The sequence below is a fragment of the Dysidea avara genome, chromosome 9, assembly GCF_963678975.1.
Source record: "Dysidea avara chromosome 9, odDysAvar1.4, whole genome shotgun sequence".
NCBI lineage: Eukaryota > Metazoa > Porifera > Demospongiae > Dictyoceratida > Dysideidae > Dysidea > Dysidea avara.
Window position 1 is genome coordinate 20,010,433 of NC_089280.1, and position 17,092 is coordinate 20,027,524.

At 39.5% G+C, this 17,092-nt stretch overlaps 3 protein-coding genes across 3 annotated transcripts; 2 read left to right on the top strand and 1 right to left on the bottom strand.

Moving 5' to 3' along the window:
- Positions 1-49: 49 nt before the first annotated feature.
- Positions 50-8,109, top strand: LOC136267248 (valine--tRNA ligase-like). Its single transcript, XM_066062331.1, has 32 exons — positions 50-351; positions 407-485; positions 541-617; positions 804-827; positions 882-1,009; positions 1,062-1,128; positions 1,568-1,665; positions 1,721-1,802; positions 1,883-2,002; positions 2,200-2,308; positions 2,359-2,447; positions 2,719-2,809; positions 3,154-3,278; positions 3,758-3,861; positions 3,921-4,002; positions 4,066-4,233; positions 4,572-4,597; positions 4,953-5,032; positions 5,085-5,155; positions 5,209-5,334; positions 5,398-5,502; positions 5,828-5,896; positions 5,961-6,039; positions 6,401-6,528; positions 6,587-6,742; positions 6,796-6,860; positions 6,925-7,060; positions 7,117-7,231; positions 7,276-7,360; positions 7,508-7,709; positions 7,768-7,803; positions 7,879-8,109. The coding sequence occupies exons 1-32, from the start codon at positions 97-99 to the stop codon at positions 7,957-7,959; spliced, it is 3,258 nt and encodes a 1,085-aa protein (XP_065918403.1). The 5' UTR covers positions 50-96; the 3' UTR covers positions 7,960-8,109.
- LOC136267252 (adenylate kinase isoenzyme 5-like) lies at positions 7,965-10,677 on the bottom strand. Its single transcript, XM_066062335.1, has 10 exons — positions 10,524-10,677; positions 9,743-10,445; positions 9,532-9,695; positions 9,352-9,465; positions 9,109-9,300; positions 8,839-9,049; positions 8,620-8,783; positions 8,460-8,573; positions 8,220-8,411; positions 7,965-8,168 (listed from the first exon to the last, which is right to left on the bottom strand). Exons 1-10 carry the CDS (start codon positions 10,590-10,592, stop codon positions 8,040-8,042), a joined length of 2,052 nt encoding a protein of 683 aa, XP_065918407.1. The 5' UTR covers positions 10,593-10,677; the 3' UTR covers positions 7,965-8,039.
- Positions 10,649-16,870, top strand: LOC136267250 (uncharacterized). The gene is made up of 10 exons (XM_066062334.1): positions 10,649-10,980; positions 11,038-11,247; positions 11,381-11,487; positions 14,108-14,450; positions 14,514-15,127; positions 15,299-15,574; positions 15,625-15,904; positions 15,960-16,084; positions 16,149-16,343; positions 16,563-16,870. Exons 1-10 carry the CDS (start codon positions 10,830-10,832, stop codon positions 16,776-16,778), a joined length of 2,517 nt encoding a protein of 838 aa, XP_065918406.1. The 5' UTR covers positions 10,649-10,829; the 3' UTR covers positions 16,779-16,870.
- The last annotated feature ends 222 nt before the right edge of the window (positions 16,871-17,092 follow it).

The window sequence follows — 17,092 nt, forward strand, 5'->3', positions numbered from 1 at the left end:
ATTGTATACTTCCTGACTGTTCTATTAGAGTATTTTGTCATTGCACAAAGTGTCGCAATAGTTCGAAGCACGTGTACATGGCGTGTATGGTTGCAGATGATATTAGGGTTATTTCGTCAGTCTGAAAGAGTACTCGTATATAAAGGCACTAGTGTACGAATAATAAATCAGTTCAGATTTGTAAGAACGACTTGTCTTCTGAACATGAGCGATCAACCAGAAGCGAGCGGTGCTGAGGCACCACAGAAATCAGCTGCCCAGCTAAAAAAGGAAGCGAAGAAGAAAGAAAAGATGGAAAAATATGAAGCAAAAATGAAAGCCCAGGAAGCTGCTAAAGCAAGCGCTGCAGAAGTTAGTGGTGGGCATTTATTAGAAATCAAATAGCTATACAATGCTGTTCTAGCAGAAAGCTAAGAAAGAGCAGAAAAAGGTCGTGAAGGAGACAATAGTGTATGATAAACCTACTAAGCCTGGAGAGAAGAAAGGTGTTGAACTCTTAGTGGAGTTTTTTGTATAACTCATTTCTATTTGCTTGTGCAGATGTATCAGGACCAATGCCAACTAGCTATAGTCCTCAATATGTGGAAGCAGCTTGGTACCCTTGGTGGGAGAAACAGGTTAGAATTGTCTACAATAATGAACTATTGCATTAAGTTACCATGGAGTTTGATGTCTTCATATTATTACATGTATGTTAGTGAGTAATATTTTTCTCATCAAAACATTTTTGCACCATTGTATTTGGATAAGACACTATGTTGATGGGCTAATAAAACTATGTTGTTTTGTAATTTTTTTTCCAGGGATTCTTCAAGCCAGAATATGGGGTGAGTTATGTTACATCATGAAGTACTATGTCACCGCACATTATGTGGTCACAGCGTACCAGTGTAGGGGACCCTAATCCTAACGGCATCTTCATGATGTGTATTCCTCCTCCAAATGTGACTGGTTCCCTCCATTTGGGCCACGCACTCACCAACTCTGTAGAAGACGCCATTACAAGATGGTAGCTTGAGGCGTGTATGTATATATTTGTGATACTAACATTATTTTAATAGGCATCGTTGTAAGGGCAAAACAGCTCTATGGAACCCTGGCTGTGACCATGCTGGTATAGCTACCCAGGTGAGGTGTCTTGTTGTGTACACTAATTTACACTTACATAACCGACCAGTCCTAGTGGATAAACCTTTGCCATCTTAAATTCTTAATGTCATTTTCTTAGCTGCAGATTTATAAGGTTACTGCACCTGTCAGTATCAGACCATTACTGTGACCGGATTTGCGAATAGGGGTCTTCCACACACATCCAATTCATTAACTTGACGGTTCATAACATTGGATTAGAAAAAGCTATTGACCTAAAACGTGATCTGTAGTGAGCACTAACTTACCTCAACTGATGGAGAAATTTCATCCTTATGTGTGCCTTAACACTAAGTTATGGTTATCCTAATTCATAGAATTGGAAGTGTGTGGAAGACCCTTTATTGCAAATCCGGTCACAAATATGCAAACCTCATTGATAGGATACTTACAGTTGTCAACATATAATGGTGTTTAGGTGGTTGTAGAGAAGAAGTTATGGAGGGAGCAGAAGATTAGTAGACATGAATTAGGGAGGGAGAAGTTCGTTGAAGAAGTGTGGAAGTGGAAGAATGAGTGAGTTGATGTGATGAAATGTGTACTGTGTGATGATGATGGTGTGTATATACAGGAAAGGTGATAGGATTTATCATCAGTTGAGGAAAATGGGCTCCTCTTATGATTGGGACCGAGCTTGTTTCACCATGGAACCTGTAAGTGTCTGTCTGTATGTGTGTACTGTAACATACAGTATCTTACTTGCATTTCATGATTGTCTCATTTTATCCTTCAGAAACTGTCCAATGCAGTGAAGGAGGGATTTATTAGACTACATGATGAGGGTATTATTTATCGGAGCAATCGACTGGTCAACTGGTCTTGTCGACTAAAGTCAGCCATATCCAACATTGAGGTATCTACCATATAATGCCACATTCTAACAAGTAGCCTGTAGTTGGGAGGCCACTAAACTGGCCTGGAAAATCAGTACACTTTGGGTTGATGTTAAGGTGCATCCCATATTATTACATATTACACAGTACCACCACTTCTGAATAGTCAAGGGGTTTTACTTATCCAAGCGGTTATTAATGGTGATTACTACTACAGGTGGACAAGAGAGAGTTGCCTGGTCGTACACTTCTAGCTGTACCTGGCTATGATCAAAAGATTGAATTTGGTGTCCTAGTGTCATTTGCCTACCTTGTGGAGGAGACTCGTAAGTGACCCAGTTATCACAATCTTCTGTGACGTGTGTTTATGTTACAGCTGGTGAGATCATCGTGGCTACAACTCGTATTGAGACAATGTTGGGAGATACTGGTGTGGCTGTCAACCCTAAGGACTCTCGCTACACTGTATGGAAATAAGTGTGGTAGTTTAAGAGTTCTGTACCTTGTAGACCAACTGTATGTGATAGTGTGTGTGGGGTAAACCAGTTAAGGAGATAGTCTGTCTGTCTGTCTGTATCTATCGTGTAAATTTATTTTACTATTTTTAACACTATGAGATTAGGTGTTTTCCATCTCCAGGCAAGCCTTTTATACCAATGACTTGTAAAAGTTGTCAGAACAAGTTGAAATTTTTTGATTATCACTGCTTTAGTCTGTATTTTGTGATGTCTTTTAGCATTTAATTGGTAAACATGTGCGTCATCCTTTTTGTGACCGCCGGTTACCAATTGTAGCTGATGAATTTGTTGACATGGAGTTTGGAACAGGTATGTGATACGTACCCTAATTTGATTACTAGTTGGTGGTATATATAGTTATACAAACCATGTACAAACTCACTGTTCTATAGTGTAGTCGTTTCTTAGCAACAATGCCCAATGATTGCTCTGTTAGAGTAGATTAATACCTTGAAATTGAGTAGGTTTGTAACAAATTTGTTAATAACCATTCCACACAAACACACACACACACACACACACACACACACACACACCTCAAACATATAATTCTGAATGCCAATTAGCCCCCAGGAATTAAAGTTATAGTTATTAAACAGACTCTCATAGCTTAATTTAATAATTTTCTACTTTATGTTATTGTCTGTCCCAAGGTGCTGTGAAGATCACACCTGCTCATGACTTCAACGATTATGATGTTGGCAAAAGACACAATCTACCATTTGTGGAGATGATCAATGAAGACGGACTAATAACTGATGTCTGTGAACAGTTCAAGGTCAGACAAACTTGGACGGGTCTGGTTTAGACCTTCAGTAATATAACATGTTTTATTATAAGTGGTATTTGTGTAAGTGTATGGCACAACCTGTCTGTGATTAAATTAATCCTCTGACACTCGATTTGAACTGAACAAGTGATTATACCTTTGTTGGTATTAGTGAAATATTCATGCAATCCTGTCTCATTTATGATCTTGCCATGGAGGCTAACACCATGTGAACCTCTGACATTTTTCTGGGTACAATGTCCTTGTAAGGGGTTTCTTTAACACATGCATGTGTTGAACTGTGAACTTGTGCTGCTGCACTCATAAATATTTATCTAGGATTCTGCTATTTCCAAATCACAGATATTCTATTAGAACAGTCACACACATAAAGTAGAATAATTTATTTTAACCTTGTATGTAAATGGACGACTGTGGACATCCACGATTTGTTTCTGGTCAAAAATGACATTTTGTGCTGTACACAGGGGATGAAGAGATTTGATGCCCGTTCTGCTGTGTTGCAAGCGCTACAGGATAAAGGACTGTACCGTGGTACGAAGGAAAATCCTATGGTAGTTCCCATCTGTAGGTATGTACATGTGTATGTATACAAGTAACTGTATAATTATATGTATGTCACATTTACAGTCGATCTAAAGATGTGGTTGAACCATTGATCAAGCCACAATGGTATGTGGATTGTACTGAAATGGCCAAGGAAGCTGTCAGAGTGAGTCACACGCATGCACATACACACACGCACACACACACACACTAATCACTCTGTCATTAGGTGGTACGAAGCAAGGAGCTAAAGATTATTCCAGAGTTTCATGAGAAGACATGGTACCAGTGGATGGAGAACAGTCAAGATTGGTGCATCTCCCGACAGTTATGGTGGGGACACCGTATCCCAGCCTACTTTGTTACTGTGGATGATCCTTCAATACCAAAAGGAGATGTGAGTTACTTTTGAATACCACTCATACCATAACTGAAGCAATCTAACAATTTTCAAGCATGGAGCACATATGGGAAAATCTTCCCATATGTGTTCCATGCTTGAAATTTTTCTTGTTAAATTATTATGTAATTAAGTAGCTGCTATATTCGCTACAAGGGTTGGTAACCTTTTCACCCTCAGAGAACACAAATATTTCCCCTCAAAGTAATCCCCTTTTATGGTATTCAATGTGGATTGTGTATATGTGTGCCTCTATTAATAGAGTATAGAGTATACACTTTATAGCTAATGTACACATATGACCAGTATTGTGAGCTGTATTATTTTTTTAACAGGAAACTGATGGGCATTATTGGATTAGGTGAGTGTTGTGTGTATGAGCATTGAACCTCTCTACAAGAGACACTGTGACTCCAAGCTCATTTGTGGTGCAATACACAGTGGAACCTGTTAATCAGGACACTTGAAACGAGGACACCTCTATATTCTGGACACTTAGTAATGGCCCCAAAGTATCCCTTAGCATGTGAACTGACCTGGAAAATCAGGACACTTTTTGGTCAGTCCCAAGGTGTCCTTGTTACACATGTATCACTGTAGAGCCAGACCTGTCAGGAGACTCTGGACCAAATCTTTGTCCTTGTTTTGGAGGTTTTTTTCTATTGTGTCCTTAAGTCGATTAACTATAATATTCACGTGGACAATCTCTACACTAGCGGGCGTACTGAAGATGAGGCAAGACAGAAGGCTGCAAAGAGGTTCAAGGTAGGACCTGAAAAGATTAGCTTGAGACAAGGTGATTTGGCTGTTTAAAGAAACTACATATAATATGTATTAATGGCCAACAGATGAAGATGTTTTGGACACCTGGTTCTCATCTGGGTTATTTCCTTTTTCCATATTTGGTTGGCCAGAGCAGGTAAGAAAAGGTGTATTGAATGGATGACAAGTGAAAAAATGTTTCTGTCATAGACAGATGATCTTAAAGTTTTTTATCCTGGTAGTCTGCTTGAAACTGGACATGACATCTTATTTTTCTGGGTTGCCCGTATGGTCATGTTTGGGATGAAGCTAATGGGGGAAATCCCTTTTAAAGAGGTCGGTCATCATCAAAAGCAATGCCAGCACTGACACTTGAACATTTCTTTCCTCACAATACAGGTATATCTCCATGCTATGGTGAGGGATGCTCACGGTCGAAAGATGAGCAAATCACTTGGCAACGTAATTGATCCAATCGATGTGATCAGTGGAATCACACTACAGGTATATGTATTAGGTGTATATAGTAACTAAACTGTTTCTGTATGAATGATGCATGTAAACATGAGTACGTTTGCACGCACGCATGTGCGCACACACACACACACGCACACACAATCGATTGATGTAACTCATGTAGTATGCATGAGTGTGTGTGTGTGTGTGTGTGTGTGTGTGTGTGTGTGTGTGTGTGTGTGTGTGTGTGTGTGTGTGTGTGTGTGTGTGTGTGTGTGTGTGTGTGTGTGTGTGTGTGTGTGTGTGTGTGTGTGTGTGTGTGTGTGTGTTAGAGCTATCATATTTATTTGTTTATAATACATTCTTATAATAGGAGTTGCATGCCACACTGGAGAACAGTAACCTGGACTCCAGGGAGCTTGAGAGAGCAAAGGCTGGCCAGGTAAAGATATCAGTAGTTCAGTTAGTAGAGTATTACTGTACGTGTATGTTCCTTTGTATGTCAGAAAGAAGATTATCCTGAAGGAATCCCTGAGTGTGGGACAGATGCATTACGATTTACACTGTGTGCCTACACTGCTCAAGGTACAGTTGATACCCAGGTTAAATGTGATTAGTTGAAAATGAGGATACTTACATAATCCAGGCAGTTATGGTGGAAAATTAGGCACTTAATAGCAAGAGTTCATAATATTTGTATGGGGGAGAGTATTATGAACTCTTGTTAATAGCCATCTGTATTTCATAATATTCTTCAAAAATAAACTTAAATTACAACTAATTTACAGTATAAACTATCAAACAATGTGACAAACATTCATCACTTGAAAATTATTAACAGTTCTTTTCTCTATTTTCACCTCGTGCAGTTGATATTAACGAGTGTAGACATATTTTATGATCACTGTATATCCATCAGTATTTTTTAATTTTTGCTGTTTTGCAGGCCAAGACATCAATCTTGATGTGAAACGTGTTGTCGGCTATCGACACTTCTGTAACAAGATCTGGAATGCCACCAAATTTGCCCTTAGGGAACTTGGGGACAACTTCACCCCAGCGCCATCAGAAGGGGTAAGTACCAAGTCTCCCTCAATATAAGTGTCATTTGAATCTTGTAATCTTTTTTAAGCTCAGTGGCAAGGAGAAACCATTGGATCAATGGATTCTCAGTCGGTTGACAAAAGCTGTAGAGGACGTCAATTGTGGATTCGCAGAGTACAAATTCCCTCAGGCAACCACAGCCATTCACAGCTTCTGGATCTATGATCTTTGTGATGTGTATCTTGTGAGTGTATACACACAAACACACTAACCTTGTTTATCTTTTTGGATATTAAGGAATATCTCAAACCTGTGTTTTCTGGCAGCGATGAAGAGAGCAAAGTTGTAAGCAGAAATGTTCTGTATCCTAATAAATTAGTACAAGCATGTTTACCAGAGTGTGTATCCTTGACTTGTTTACAACAGTTACACGTGCCTGGACATCAGCCTAAGAATATTAGGTCCGTTTATGCCATTCTTAACTGAAGAACTCTTTCAACGGTTACCAAGGAGATCGTCAGATGCCCCACCTTCAATATGCGTGACGCCATTCCCTGAGGCGGTACGTTGCTTGCCATGGCAACTACTTGAATTGATGAAATTGTTTGGTGTTTGCAGCAATCTTCATGGCATGACAAACCATTAGAGACAGAAGTGGAACTGATGCAAGAAGTTGTCAAAACAATTCGCTCCATCAAGCAGGATTATTTACATCCAAAAGATCGACCAGATGGTACAACATTTACAAACAATTATGTAATTTATCCTTCCTTCTAGTCTATATTGCTTGCAGTGAAAACAACACTGTAACAACATTACAAAAGTACCACCCAGCCATTGTTACTCTAAGCCAATCAGGAAAGTTAGTAAATGCAATACGCTAGCCTTAAAATTAGTGTGTGAATATAACTGTGAATTAAATGTTAATACCAGTATCCTTTTTTTATTGCCTGCACTTAACAGCATTAATTGGTAATGCTTTAAATAAACCCTTTATTGTAACTTGTAGTGTTCAGATTATTCTGGGTAAAGAGACTCCAACTGGATGTACCATGCAAACTGTTGGAGATAAGTGTGAGGTGCACGTGATGCTCCGAGGACTCGTGGACACAGCACGAGAGATTGACCGGCTACAAGAGAAGATCTCTAAATTGTCGTTACAATTAGACAAACTGCAAACAACCATGGCTACTGAGGGCTACGAACAAAAGGTTTAGACCTTGTAGATTTCATAGGAATTGTGAATTATATATCTTAATGTGTATTTAGGTCCCTGAAAATGTACGGAAAGCTGAGCAAGAAAAGGTTAGCAAAAATTGAATATCCGTGGTTCACTATAATATTATTTACTCTTGCTAATACTGTTTATGCATACTGTAGGTGCAATTGCTTACAACAGAGAAAGGCAATTTGGAGAGGGCTGTTGAGAAATTTAAAGTCATCCAAGAAGGAGAGAATTGATAATGTACATTTAGGAAGTTGACAATGTTAGAAATTAAAAATAAAACAAAAAAATATATTCCGTATGATATATTTATAACTTAACTTTCAGTTGAGTTTTGTTGGTTAGTAATTGAAGTGTCTTCTTGAGAATTAGAAGATAGTACAGAATTGTTGAAAAATTGTTCCGCTTTGCTAAATACTTCCTCAACTGTGGGCTCAGCACTTACCTAAAAAATGTGATAGTCACTTTTTGTTTACTATTTTTTGTGCTTACGTACTTCCCACACTTTGTCTCTTTGTTGATAGTGTGATATTACTGGAATGGTTTGTTGGTGAAATATCTCCAGTCGTTTTCGTATTGTTTCTTCATTGTCATCTTCCCTTCCACTGCTCAGACCTCTTTGTTTCAACCGTGCAGTCATTGTGTCATCGCTACAATGGAACACTAGCACACGGGAACAAGGGCACACCTGTGGACAATGTTTTGTTGTATTCAGGTTTCATTTCTTTTTGCTTACAGTTTCTTCAAACATCTTTGCCTGATCTATTTCTCTTGGGAATCCATCAATCAGGAAGCCGTTAGCTTGGCTAGCCTCTGACATGGCAGATTTTAGCAGTGATACAATTGTTTCCTGAAAATCCACATATTTAAACAACTTAATACAGGTATGTACTTACTGAAGACACTAGACCTCCTTCTTTCATTATACCAGCAATGGCCTGACCCTGTTCTGATCCTTTCTTCACTTCTGCTCTCAACAAGTCTCCAGTGGATAAATGGACTAGACTAAACTTCTCCACAATACGTGCACATTGTGTGCCCTTACCACTCCCAGGACCACCTGTAACATGTAGTAGTTAAACTGTAACACACAACAAAGCAACAGTCTAACTAACCAAGGACAAAATACACATTGCCAAACTTTACATCAGTCTTGTCAGTTCCAATGGGTGGTAGTGGAGACATTTCTACTTTACTTGCTACTGTGGTTAAGTTTTGCTGACTAGTTGCTGAGGTGACATCTTGAGAATCAGAAAATTGAGCGGTACTGTTGAAAAGCTTCTCCACTTTGCTAAACACTTCTTCAACTGTGGACTCGGCACTTACCTAAACAAACAATGATGATTAATTCTTTTATACATTTTTCACTTAATGTGCTTACGTACTTCCCACACTTTGTCTCTTTGTTGATAATGTGATATTACTGGAATAGTTTGTTGGTGAAATGTCTCCAAACGTTTACGTATTGTCTCTTCATTATCATCTTCCCTTCCACTGCTAAGACCTCTTTGTTTTAACCGTGCAGTCATTGTGTCATCGCCACAATGAAACACTAGCACATGAGAACAGGGGCACACCTGAGGATAACATTCTAGATTATTCATGTTTCATTTCTTTTGCTAGCTTACAGTTTCTTCAAACATCTTTGCTTGATCTACTTCTCTTGGGAATCCATCAATCAGGAAGCCGCTAACATCGCTAGCCTCTGACATGGCAGATTTCAGCAGTGATACAATTGTCTCCTGAAAAGTATATGTGTATGTAATATGAACTGGCAGAATTGCAGAAAACTTCAGGTAAATACTCACTGAAGACACTAGACCTCCTTCTTTCATTATACCAGCAATGGCTTGACCCAGTTCTGATTCTTTCTTCACTTCTGCTCTCAACAAGTCTCCAGTGGATAAATGGACTAGACCAAACTTCTCCACAATACGTGCACATTGTGTGCCCTTACCACTCCCAGGACCACCTGTGAAATAAACTATAACATACAATGTGAGGCCATTATAAACTAACCCAGGACAAAATACACATTGCCAAGCTCTACATCAGCCTTGTCTGTTGAAATGGGTGGTAGTGGAGATGTTTCTACTTTCTTTATCTCGGTAGCTTCCATAGCTATACCATTTGAAGGTACTGCTGCATCAATGTAATCACTTGTTTTTGTTTCATTTTTCTCTACAATGGGAGGTAGAGGTGATTTTTCTTCTTTAGTTGACTCAGCCGATTCTGTAGTATTTACACCATTAGTTTTAATTTCCTTTGCTTCGATAGGTGGTAGTGGTGACGTATCTTCTTTCTTCAACTTGGTTTGCTCAGTACCGTTAGAAGTTGCTACTATATCATTATCAGCTATTGATGGTAATGGTTCTGTGGCATGCAAAGTTGATGTACTAGTTGTTTCTGGCTTCTGATCACCAGTAGTATCACTGTTAATTGGGGGTAAAACGCTTTTATTGTCCAACTTTGCAGACACAGGAGATTTCTCAGCATCCACCGATACTTGTGAATCAGTAATTGGCGGTAGTGGGGCTGTATTTGATGGTAGTTTGTTTTCTGCATTATCTACACCAAATACTTTGGAATTCTGTGCACTAGGCATGGCCACGAACGTGTTCCACTGTAGAGACTCACTACTCTGCTTGTAACTTGCCAGACACTCCTCTATATAAGAGATGTGATTATCCGGTTGATGAAACAACAGTCCAGTTAGGAGACTCTGTGCAAAACACGAGGCAAAACGTGACAAAAGAACACATGCAAATTACCGACAATTTCGCCTATGCATAATCCTCACCTCGAACAATTCTGGCACCTTCTTCCTTTGTAAGTACAGTCGCGCCTTTTCGTTCGGCTCGGTGGTCATTTTGTAAAAGAAAAGTACAAGAAAAGGTACGTTGCCTTTGGCAACCCGTATAACTCCGCATACTTTCTGTACGCTAGGTGTGGCAGGGTCGTAATGATTTGCTTGCAAAAATCTTACCGACCACAGTTATTGTAGTGCATTCTGCATGTACAATCAAGCTCGCTTATGGGATGTAGACATGTGAGGTCCGTGTAAAAGACTGGATGTCTTCGGACGATCGGATAGGATAACAACAAAATGATGAAAAGGACGACCGATTGGAAGACGGCGCGCGAGAAATCCTCGCTACTGGGGACGCCCGGCAGATTCCAGCACACCTTCAGCAGTAAACCCAACCAAACCACCCTACCCTTTCCATTTCCTCACATGGTAACGCTAAGGAATCCAGGTATAGTGTGTGGCGTTTGTGTTATAACTCGCTCTTTATATCTGGGCGGGGCTGTAGCTCAACTAACAATCACTGCTACTATGCTACCAACGTGTGGTCCACAGCCACAGCCGTTAGCAGGAGTGGCGAAAATTTCCAGGCCAAATCCTCCCACAACCAGTTCACCACATCCCCCAGCCATACCGCGAGCAGTGAGGATTGTGTCTCCAAAACCATCTAGTCCTCAAGTACCAGAAAAGCCACCACCACTCCTGCCACCTTTGCCTGGTATGTATGCACACTCCATGCACTAAAAACTAACCAGTACTAGAACAATATTTAGGTGGTGTAGGCCAACATTTTCTTGTAGCTGCATGTGTCATGTGTTTTATGTTATATGCATGCCTATACAATTTGCTAGGGAGGAGTTATGTAGATATAATTGATGATGATGATGGCAATGATGATGATGAAAGTGACGATGACACATCTAGTAGTGGAAGTAGCTCTTTCGATTTTACTGAGGAGGTATAGTCAGTACACAAGTATATAAGTATGTGTACCTATAACGCATGGGATCAAAAAAGGGAAAGTTCAGTCAATCAACCTGTCAAGTAGTTGGCAAACAGTAACTGTGTAGCCAATTTTGATTTAATAAGCAAATCAATCAGGTAATATGGAGGCTCTGAAAGTGGCTTTGGGTGGTGATAGTTATAACTTAAGGCACCAATGAAAATGATCGTAACTGTTCTGTGGTGTTGGACGTCCTTACACAATTCCGGACAAATGAGGTTGACAAACAATTGACAAAAGTAAAATTATTTTAAATCGCTTACATCCTGTTCACACTATCCCAGAGTGTTTTCAACTTGGGTTGTTGACTCAGGTTGGCAATTGTTCACACTACTGCATCTGACATGAGCTCAATTGTGCGAGCGCTGAATAATTAACTAAAAGAAGCACACGAGTTTTTGATTATTTAGGTGCTTAATAAAAAGGCACTAGAATTGTAGCAAGGAAACGTAGAACCAGCTGAAATAAGTAATACAATTTTATAGTTGTCATCTAGTGGGTGCTCCTTTCGCCAGGAATCTTTTAGCGTGACTGTCACTAACTCTACCAGAACTATAGTATGTACGTCATAGCCATTTTGAAGAACAGTTTTAGAGCATAGAATATACTCACTGTGTGGCCAACAGAAGCAAGTTATATTGTTAACCTGAGTTGACCAGCTCAGAATGCGGTTCACACTCTCCCCTATCCTGAGCCAACCCATGCCAGCCTACCTCTCCTTGTCGTACCATGCTGGACCCAGTTTGGCACGGCATGATTGATTCATACTGCAATTTGTTTTGAGCCATGCCATGCTCTACCCGGATTAGAAGGTAGTGTGAACAGGATTTTAGTGCATAATATAATGCCAATGATCTATAGATCATCAATAAAAATGTTACAACCTGGCCTTAACGAAATTCCCAAGACTATGAAATACATAATTTTCATCCCGGCATAAGTACAGTGACTAAAGTTGTGCATGCATCATCTAGCTCCTGTAGTACACACATGATCAGATCACAGCATATACTTACCTGTTGCAAATGTAATGTCGTATATATATAGCTGTAGCAAATTTTTTTGAAGATTTGGATTCATTGAAAATATTTTTAAATTAATTGAAAGTTGCACAGTGACATGCGCATAAAATATGGCACAGCTTAGAAAGAAATTTAATTCAAGTCATTGTATTACCTAGCTGAGTGTTCATTGATTGGCTATAACAGATACTAATTATAACAAGAATCCATAATTCCTAGTGCTGCCCATGGCATAGTAAAGTCACAAGTCTATTTCAAGTCCAATACTATACTTTTCCATATCACGAGTTGCGGGCATGTTTCACTTGATTTTCCACCCATCAGAAAGGGTCAGAAGACAGTAACCAACATCCATATCCCTCCATAATTATGAATTTTGATGGTACATAACATACAGTAGTCAGGGGCGTAGCCAGACTTTTGGTGATGCCAGGGCCTAGCTGTAAGCTAAAGACCAAAAACAAGTGGAATGTTCTGGGGGAGCACCTGAGTGCTTCCCCCTACACCACGACTGAAGGAAAATCATGCATACACAAAATGTGCCCTTAGGCAGTAACATTAAAAGGTGCTGTTTGTGCATCTAACTAGCTAAAACCTACACACTGCTGTTTATGCAGCTTATAGAAGCTATAAACCTATTGTAGCTAATACTAACTTAATCTTCACTTCCAGACAGCCAACTTCAAATTTTCTAGCACATGGAATCCTCCACACTCGAGTCGCTTAGTTGGCAATACTTCCTTCCTGGTGTACATTATTCTCGGTCAGCTCTCCTGTTGATGGTCAGCAACTTTAGACTTGGCTTGTACTCCAATGTATTCGAGATATCACGTTCCCGCAACATGTGACCTTGCATGTGACAAATAAATAAACCATTCATCAGATAAATATACCAACTATTCATAGTTTGTCTCGCAGTTAGTGCTCACCTGACACATGTATAGCATGACCACTCAAGTTTATCGCAGCTGCTGCCTTGTAATATGTCTGCCTCAACCAATCAACGCTCTTTCGATCGCCATCCCCACCATGCATCACATGCGCTACTGATCATGTGATGCTATAGATCTCGATGATTTGCAATAGTTCAGCATGAATGCAATGCAACCCTCAAGAGTAGTACAGAGGAACGCTATAGTGTGAAAGTAGCTACCGGAGAGCTCCAGGGTTGTAAGATTTGATGTGATTTTAGTTTTAAAATATTCTGCCTCTGAAAGGGGGGTTCATCCGAATCCCCTCCCCCTTCCTGGCTACGCCCTTGATCTCCCCTCCACCAACTATACCTCCTTATTTATAACTACATACGTAGCTTGCTACACTGCTTCTCTGAATACTGAGACCGATTTATCTCGATCTGACTGCTCTATTAGAGTATCTCGAATTATTGATGCCCGGGTTTGGGCCCAGGTTCTGGCTACGCCCCTGACAGTAGTGGGAACTCAAGCTAACGTAGTGTATGGTCCCTTACATTAGGTGCAGACCCTACAATTTAAAAATACACTGTACAAGTATGCAATTTACAATTAACATAAACATAATATTTATCTACTTAGGAGATTTTTGAAGAATCTCAGGCTGATATAGAAACACAGGCAGCAGAAGTTACTTCATTGATCACCTGTAAGTTTCCACAACATTACAAACCAACGGAGCTGTTTCCAGCAACACTAATGCAAGCTCACCATCTCATTGATATGGAGAATTTCACTAACTCACCACAAGATGACATGTCATTATTTAGTAATAAAGTTGACAATATTGTTAGAGGGATGAAAGTCCATGGACCACTGAATGTGAATTTGCTCTCAAAAGCCCTGGAGCAAGTTACAAAGTTGCATCACTTATTAACACTTCGTGTTCAACATACAGAGGATTATGTGCTACAAGCTTTAGCAGGTAAGTATTATGGTGTTTATAGGATGTTCAACCTTCATACATAATTCATAATTTTTATTGTAGATAAATCTCAAGTAAATCTTGTAGTAACTTCAGATCATCGTAATGAATTACCTGGTAATATAATTACTCAAGAAAGACGTAAACCATTTTCTGTACATATTAAGAATGACTTGATCAAACCTGTGAACGAAACTTTACCTGCAATAGATGACATGCATATAACAAGTGTTGTGGATTGTGATAGTGATAATACTAGAGACAAGATGTGGCCATATCAAACACTCGTACGAGCAAAACTGATTGTGTGCTCACCCCAGGATCATTTGCTAGTGCTGACATTTTCTCGTCTAGTTTGTGACTACTGGTCATCTTGTTTGTTTCTTCAACAACTCTCTCAGTCGTACACACAGTTAGAACAAGGAACATCTATGAATCGTTTGTTAACAAGGACACTGAGGGAAGACTCCAAAGCACATTTTGCCTCACTGAGACAAGACTCACAGCATAAGTTAAACAGATCTTTTCCAGGTGCCAGGACTGCATTTGTACACACTGCTACATCTAAACTCCAACCGATTAGACAGTCAAGTTTACCATTGTCTAAAAAGCTGATGCACCATGGTAGTAGTAATAAGTTTTCCTTGCTTCAATCACCTCAGCTGCAGTTTCAACAGGTATTCATAATTTGTGCAAACTTCACACACATGTGTATCTGTGTGTCTGTGCGTATACACATACGTACATGTTTTTTTGTGACATGTGAAAGTTTGTTAGTGTTTTTGTTGATGGCTAATATCATTTGTATCCATATACATGCACTAAAAATATAACGTACGCTTTATTAGGTGGCTATTCGTGAGAAGGAACTATTGACAATGATGTCAAAGGAAAGGTTGTGGTCATTCTGGCAAGGCATGGTCACTGCCATAATCAAGAGAGCCCTTGGACCCAGCCGTATGAAAGTTGTCCCTCCTGTGCGACTGCCCAGTCAACTTGGGGAAGGTAAAACACGACCAAAGACATCCAGAGCACGTCCACTTACTGCAAGAAGAAATAAAGTGTTAACTAGTGATAAAAATAATCCACAACTTGGACCTGTCTCTTCATTTCATTTTATCAAAGTAAGAATATAATATTGTATGTGAACTTGTACTCCACCTGTCTTTGGTAGGTGGAAGAAGCTATTTGCTCTAATTTCAAGCATCTGTTTATAGAGCAAGGAATAAAAGGAATACAACAAGATGAGATTTTACACTATATGTGCCTAGCTGGGTTTGTATTGCTACTTGGACGATGCTGTCGTGGCTGGGGTCCCAAATATGGTTTACGCAAAGCTCGTCCACAAACAGCAAACTTGTTCGATGTCGGTTCATTTCTGATAGGAATTGAAGTCTCTTTACGTCAACTAATGCCAGAACCAACCAAAGGATTAATTGGACCACTTACTAACAGTACGTTAAACTTATAAATGTGTTATAAAATAAAATCATTCTTTCTTTCCTTCAGATGTAGCTATTAGGGTTAACTTAAGTGTATGTGAGACATTCTCAGACCTTGTCATCAACTTGGCAAAGTCAGTTAGTTCTGCCAGAAATCACTCACATTTTCCTTTCTTCACCATATCTCATGATGTAAGGGACCTCTTACTCATATACGTAAGTAGCTAATTGTTGTTTTTTTTCCCTCTCTTTATAGCATGGAATGCCTGCTATTTTGCCAATCAAATTTTCCTACTTGACACAATGCGATGTGAAACAGCTAACAAATCCACAAAATTTCTACTTTGTGGAGACAGCAGTGGGAGTAGAAGGACATGGACTAGCAAGACTTGGATCTAACTGCTATCTCACTCCTATCAACAGCAAGTTGGATGATAGCTGTTACCTTGAAGTGAGTTGACTGTCAATGATATAGCCAGTGGTTCTCTAATAGAACAGTCAAAGATGCATTAATCTAGTGGCAGAAAAATTTGTATCATTTTCCTTTTATGATAAAAACTGATTAAAAAATCAAGTATCTTTGTATAGGCCAAAGAACGTGTCAGCTTACAAATAGCTACATCGCTCTACCAACATGAAATATGCTATGCACTGTATTGTTACATTTTAGCTGATGATGTGGGAGAGCGTTGAGAGCAATGTTGTTGGAGGAGGTTTCCGCTACCACAATCATGTCATAGCTCCAGATATAGTTGGTAAACTTGGCAGAGAATTTTGCCGACTGCTGGCACATGCTGCAGAAGACCCTAGCCAAACACTGGCTGATTTAGTCCAACAGATAAACCCTCCATTTTCACACCATAGACCTGCCTATCAAATGAAGTAATTTTGTGATTGAATTTACATTATGGCCAACCATGTGACACATGTACAATACACTGATTCATTATTTAACATAATTATTATCATCACACAGAACACTGTTTGGTATAGATAGCTAGATGGGGTAAACACCAGAGGGTATGAATAAATAAACAGCCTCTCCTTGGATGATACTGTTTTCCCTGCGTAAAAAATAAGTCTTGACTCGAGGTGTCCAGACACCTGAAGGCCCTCACTCAATTGCATGAGAGGCTGCGGACATTTACCAATAATAACTATTACAATTACAAACATATTACAACTACAGCTAGCTACAGG

Bases quoted from the DNA above. Each gene is read 5' to 3' on its own strand.
- LOC136267252 (XM_066062335.1), bottom strand. From the start codon at position 10,592: ATGACCACCGAGCCGAACGAAAAGGCGCGACTGTACTTACAAAGGAAG. The intron at 8,784-8,838 runs GTTAGTTAGACT...TACATGTTACAG, and splicing joins CAATGTGTATTTTGTCCTTG to GTGGTCCTGGGAGTGGTAAG. The intron at 8,412-8,459 runs GTAAGCAAAAAG...CATTGTCCACAG, and splicing joins CAAAGATGTTTGAAGAAACT to GTGTGCCCTTGTTCCCGTGT.
- LOC136267250 (XM_066062334.1), top strand. From the start codon at position 10,830: ATGATGAAAAGGACGACCGATTGGAAGACGGCGCGCGAGAAATCCTCG. The intron at 11,248-11,380 runs GTATGTATGCAC...ACAATTTGCTAG, and splicing joins ACTCCTGCCACCTTTGCCTG to GGAGGAGTTATGTAGATATA. The intron at 16,344-16,562 runs GTGAGTTGACTG...GTTACATTTTAG, and splicing joins ATGATAGCTGTTACCTTGAA to CTGATGATGTGGGAGAGCGT.
- LOC136267248 (XM_066062331.1), top strand. From the start codon at position 97: ATGATATTAGGGTTATTTCGTCAGTCTGAAAGAGTACTCGTATATAAA. The intron at 828-881 runs GTGAGTTATGTT...ATGTGGTCACAG, and splicing joins TCTTCAAGCCAGAATATGGG to CGTACCAGTGTAGGGGACCC. The intron at 6,743-6,795 runs GTGAGTGTATAC...TTGGATATTAAG, and splicing joins ATCTTTGTGATGTGTATCTT to GAATATCTCAAACCTGTGTT.